Raw genomic sequence first — 6,052 nt, 5'->3', positions numbered from 1 at the left:
GATAGCCTCGCCCTGCGCCGCCGTGTGATGTGCAGCGGGCCGCTCAGGGTTCCTGCATAGATCGTGGTAGCGACTCACCGCTCATTGTCGGCGCCCGGTACCATTATGGATTCCCTTTCATGCGCGGGTCGCCAGAGCAATGTGCGTGGGTCCCCCTGAGACCTGACGGGTAGGCGGGCGCGGCGGTGTCAGGGAACACTCGCCCGGGTGTTTTTGTTCTGGTAATTATGGAAACGGTCCCTCTTTGTTCTGGTCTTCCCCCGGTGGGGTCGCTGAATGGGAAGGGCCGCCAATTTGTGATGACAGGGGAGGAGCGCGGCCTGTTGCTATTGGCTAGGGCCGGGCGCCCTGGCTCCGGCAGCTGAAGTTAATTAGAGTTAATTAAGGCAGGGGGCTGGTGGCTGCCCGCTGGTACACACTCATACACGCACACAGACACACACACACACACACACACACTGACACACACATTCACACCGGTTGATACCGAGGGGCTTCGACACACTGACACATACGCGCGCACACACACACACACACACACACATACACACAGGACACACACGCAAACACACACACACGCACACACACACACACACACACACACACACACACACACACACACACACACACTGGTAGATGGGCTTCGACACACTCACTGACACACACACACACACACACACACACACACACACACACACACACACACACACACACACACACACACTTGTAACTACAGAGGGGCTTCAACACACACATACACACACACTGATAAAAACAGTAAGAGCAGCTACCCCCATGCCACAAAGACACACACACACACACACACACACACACACACACACACACACACACACACACACACACACACACACACACACACACACACCCTACCCCTGGGCTAGTTGTTCTAGTGTAGTGAGTGAAGTGGATGTGTGTGTGAGGCAGACCCACACAGACCCCAGGCTGAGGCGCCACAGGCCTCAGCTCCCTCGATGACTGGCCTGGTCCGACCAGTGTTTCAAACTAGCTAATAATATCCTTCTCAGATGTTTGATTCTACACTGTCTTCTAATCCCATCTCTTGTCACGTGTATTGTTCATCTCTGTGCACACCTGGTGGTCAACTCTCTCTCTCTCTCTCCCATGTCCTCCCCCCCCCTCCACCTCCTCCCCTATGTGGTCCAGTAGCCCCTGGACAGGACTTTGTGACCCTGGACTACCGCCTCCGCTACTATCCCAGCATCACCTACGCCGTCATCGGCAGCGCGGTCATCTTCGTCCTGGTGGTGGCGCTGTTGGCCCTGGTGCTGCACCACCAGCGGAAGAGGAGCGTGCTGCTGCCCCGCGGCGGGCGGAGCGGCTCGCACCACCACCACCACCACCACCACCACCAGCCCCTGCTGCTGTCCCGACTGGTCATCCTGGACCGCGGGCACGTCGGAACCGGAGGCCCAGGAGGCCCGGCCCAGACCCCCCCGTTCGCCTAGCGGGGCAGCCCGCTTCACGCAGGCCCCGGCCCAGGGACTGCAGCTGCTTTCCGGGGCCCTGTATCCCTCCCGGGCCTCGCTGGACTCTCCTCCGTCGTACTCCCAGGCGGTGTTGGACGTCAGGTAGGTCACCGTTCAGACTTTAGGTTAAAGGTCTTAAGTCTTTTGTCTTTATGTTCAAATCTTTCATCTTCAGTCATTAGGTTAAGGGTCTTTAGTCTTTAGTCTTTCTGTTCGAACTTCAAAGTCTTTAGTCTTTGGTCTTTGGTCTTTAGTCTTTAGTCTTTAGTCTTTAGTCTTTAGTCTTTAGTCTTCAGTCTTAGTCTTTGGTCTTAAGTCTTATTCTTAGTCGTTAGTCTTAGTTTTTAGTCTTTAGTCTTTAGTCTTTAGTCTTTAGTCTTTAGTCTTTGTTCTTTGGTCTTTGGTCTTTAGTTTTCAGTCTTAGCCTTTAGTCTTTAGGCTTAGTCTTTAGTCTTATTTTTAATCTTTAGTCTTAGTCTTTAGTCTTTATTTATGTTAAAAGTCTTTAGCCTTACTTCTTCAGTCGTTAGGTTGAAGGTCTGCAGTCTTTAGTAATTAACTTTTTGTTTACAGTCTCTAGTCTTTAGTCTTTAGGTTAAAGGTCTAAAGTCTCTAGTCTTTAGTCTTTAGGTTGAAGGTTTAAAGTCTGGGGGCCTATGAGCGCAGCTCTGGCTGGACGTTCTTTACACGTTCTTCTGCATCGTGTTCTGTAAACGTGTTAAACAGAAACTCGGCCAGCAGAAGTAAACAGTTTAAAAAAGGATGTTACTGTTTGAAACTTGAACTGTGTCGACTGTAGACCTTCGCTTAAAGACGTGTCAACATTCATTTGGGGGGATGTAGGGAGCGGCTGACTGTGGCATGAGTGAGTGAGAGACTCAGTGAGTGAGATTCTCAGTGAGACAGCAGCTCTGATGTCGGTCCCAAAGCTTTCATCCTGCATTAGCCTTGACCCCCCCGCCAACCGCCATAATAGTCGGCTGCACTTTAGCATTGCGTCTTCCATATGAATTATTACATTTATACTTTGATTATGATCAAATGTATTTGAGTGGACTAAAGGTTAATTAGCGGATTAAGGGTTTACACAAAAGGGATTAACCGTAGTAGCTCACCCTTCTGAAGTGTTTAGGGTAGCATGTTTATCACTGTCAGCGGCGGTTTCGACTTGTTTCCAAGTTCCTCCACTTTGAACGAGCATGCCCGGCATTTCACTCCCAAGACAGTTTTTCCAAAAATCCACAGCAGAATCCTGCAGAAAGATATTTTCCGCATTTTAATTTCCCCTCGTGTTATTTTTTTGGTCATATCTTCTAAAATATGTAAATTCAAAACTACAGGGTTACTGATTTGTAGAAGATTGCGTGGTACTCGAGTAGCGCAACGAAAGCACTATGTTTATACTAGATTGGCAAAATATGGAGGGACTTTTTGCTCTGCAATGTTAAAAGAAAATTCTGACTTATAAATAACCATAAACCCACTGTATACTTTATATTACGACTGAATCTCCTTTCTGTTTTTGTTCCCCCCCCCCCCCAGTCGGCCCCCGTGGTTTGACCTACCACCTCCCCCCTACCTTGAGGGCGGAGATCTGCCCTCAGACGGGGAGCTGCCTGAGTACCAGGACCACCTCCCGCCCAGTGAACCCCTCTCTGCTCCCTCCCCAGCAAGGACCCTCCCCCCTGGTCCTCCCCCTGATGGGGGCTCCCCCGAAGGGCCGGGCCGGTTGTAGCGGCTTCCCATGTTTATCGCTCTCCGTCTAGATACTGTGGGACGGGCAGAAGATCGGAGAGTTACCCGCCTTTTGAATAATAAGTGCACCGGTGTCCTGCTGTGTGCAAGGGGGCGGGCCGGGGTGTCCCGTCATCCAATCAGGTCGCAGGGACAGAACACTTCACGGGTTTTGCCCAGGTACCGCCTCAGTGACTGAGGAGCTGGACGGGAGTCATGTTCTGTGTGTTGCTGCCCTCTGGTGGTGTTTTGACTGAATGACAGCGGAGTTACACTCGTACTGTCTCAAGCTCATCCTTATTGTTCTCTGTGTAGTTTTGTGAGGCTTACTTCATCAATAACATAATAACCAGCACCTGCATTTCCAAACCAGTATGGAGATAAACCTGGAGATAAAAAAATTCATGGTGACGTCATAGGGTCCTCGGATGCTATTAATCACAGTCAGCCGGTTTTAAACTTAGCCTACATTGATGTAATAATGCTAATATCGAGTCTTGTCATAAATTTCAAGCATCCCAAGCATTTCAAATCGTGGACTTAAGGATTGTTTCCTTAACAATCCCTCGTTTCAATTGAAGACGAAACTATAGCTAAGTTTAAAGTGTGTGATTATCTCAAATGAAGACGGTGCTCACTTTACGATCTGGTATAAGCTGTTGGCCGCGGGCCGCAGATAACCGAACTTTAAGGTAGGCCTAGTCCAGAGACCATTCTAACCAGCAATCAACTCGTATTTGACGCCCCATTGCTGTCTGGGTTCGATGTTTGTAGATGAGGAAGGTTCTGTATATATTTGCCTTAGTCGACTGAAATGGTTACACTGTAGAACATGAATACGTGTGCTGTATCTGTGTCGGCCTGACTTTGTGTTATGTTGAGCAGCTGTTGCTGTGAAGCGTTTCTCAGAAGATAATAATATTATTTTTATCACTTCCGTTATTAAACAATATTGAAGTGTGGTAGAAGCCTAGTGGTTTGAAGATATGTGAGTATAGGACCAGATGTTAGAGTTTTAACAGACTAATAATGACCATGAATCCATCTATTTGTGTATCTGTGTCCAGCAGCCAGTTTTAAAAGTCATTCCGGTGTGTCAAAGAAAGAAACATTATAAATATGTTGAAGAAAGCAGGAGGAATTGTGGTCCGTCTGTACACCGTTGAGTGGTAAAACTCTTGTACATTCAGTTAATACAGAGCATTTAATTAATCCTCTGGGCAATGGTTACGCAATCATTTTAACCACAATTCACCATAAAACACAACTTCAACTTTTACATTATCTATATAACATACTGCGTCTTCTCCTTTAGGAAAACTAACTCCTGCGTGAATATTGACTGAAACCCCTTCTGAAGGATTGATATGCATAAATATACGTAATACGTAAATGTAATTAATTTCTCCTTAGGATTCCCCCTCACCTTGTTCCCACAGGGAGAGACCAGCCTAAGAGAACTGAGCCGCTGATGTATTTTCTTTGTGCCTTTGCCAACAAATTTAATTCTGGCACCAAAAAATATATATTATAAACCAAAGATAATCATAATTAATCAGCCTTTGTTCCCCAGGTTGAATGGTAACCTTTTCACTATTGAAAAGTGTAACAATGATGCCTATTGTTGTATTACAATTGTATCATAGTATAACTGGATACGTAAACTCAGGACAAAATGTCTGCCCGGTTATTCGATTTTTTGGAATTCACGAGATCCAGTGTGTATGAAAACATTTATTTAGGCAGTTATTAACACTGTGCACTTTGTACTTCGAAAGTAATATAGGAAGTTTATCCCTGTTCAGTGTTCTCTTTCCATGATCTTTTTAAAGTAATAAAATATATGCGTTTTTCTTTCTATTATATTGTCTCTTGTACAAATGCGTCCACATCAGTTAACTGATCTTTGCACCAGCAGAGGGCGCTCCTTCCTCTATCGGTCTACTAGGTCTGATCCAGCCTTTATTTGGGATGCTATTGGACTCCTCGTAGTGGGCCTCTTTATGTTTACAAAAGCGGGTAGCTCAAGGACCAATCACCGTTCACTATTTGGTGTTCAGAAGTGTAAGATAGCAACGGTAAAAATAACTTCATAACAAAAATAATAACTCTGATTGATCTACTTATTGAAATTAAAAGCCCATGTCTGATAGAGTAGATAAGAAAAACTATAAACATCATTAAAAACATATTATATATATGTTTTATATATCATATATCATAAGGCCTACATGAATGAAAATAAAACGCATCTCTCCCTCTCTCGCTCCCTCTCTCTCTCTCTCTGCCCCTCTCTCTCTCTACCCCTCTCTCTCTCCCCCTCGCTCTCCTTGCGCAGAGGTTAACCTATAGTTTCAAGGTGTTTTATAATGGTACAATGGCACCTTGCATGTGTCTTCTCTTTTGAAGCCAACTCCGTCTAACAGACAGAAGAAGTGTGTAGGATTAAGGAGAAGAGGCTGTGGTCAACCTTCATTAAACCTGCAGATTTAAACCTGTCCTCTCTCTTTAAATTAACTATCACTATATTTATATTTCAATGACGATATCATGTTTTCTTCCCATGGGCCTTCCCAGCATCCATGGTGACTATCTCCCAAATCACGACTGGTTTTTGTGGGCACATGAATAATTACATGCTCTTTTTTTATCTACTCCCTCCTCCTCCTTCTCCTCTTGCTCCTCCCCCACCTCCTCCTCCACCTCTTGCCCCCTCCCCTTCCTCCTCCTCCTCATCATCCACCTCCTTGCTCTACTCCTCATTCTGCTCCTCCTTCCTCTCCTTCTCCTCCCATCCCCCCCCATCTTTC

The 6,052-nt window shown here is 46.2% G+C and overlaps 1 protein-coding gene across 1 annotated transcript in view; it reads left to right on the top strand.

Annotated features, from left to right (window-relative positions):
- The window catches only part of ldlrad3 (low density lipoprotein receptor class A domain containing 3), a 68,416-nt gene extending 63,311 nt beyond the window's left edge, over window positions 1-5,105 (top strand). Inside the window, 3 exon segments of the mRNA XM_030366239.1 lie at window positions 1,186-1,466; window positions 1,468-1,610; window positions 3,051-5,105. Of these exon segments, the coding sequence (XP_030222099.1) occupies window positions 1,186-1,466; window positions 1,468-1,610; window positions 3,051-3,243 (617 nt within the window). The 3' untranslated portion in view covers window positions 3,244-5,105.
- The last annotated feature ends 947 nt before the right edge of the window (window positions 5,106-6,052 follow it).

The sequence above is a fragment of the Gadus morhua genome, chromosome 9, assembly GCF_902167405.1.
Source record: "Gadus morhua chromosome 9, gadMor3.0, whole genome shotgun sequence".
Taxonomy (NCBI): domain Eukaryota; kingdom Metazoa; phylum Chordata; class Actinopteri; order Gadiformes; family Gadidae; genus Gadus; species Gadus morhua.
Note: the sequence above shows the minus strand (reverse complement) of the source record. Positions and strands in the feature narration are given on the sequence as shown.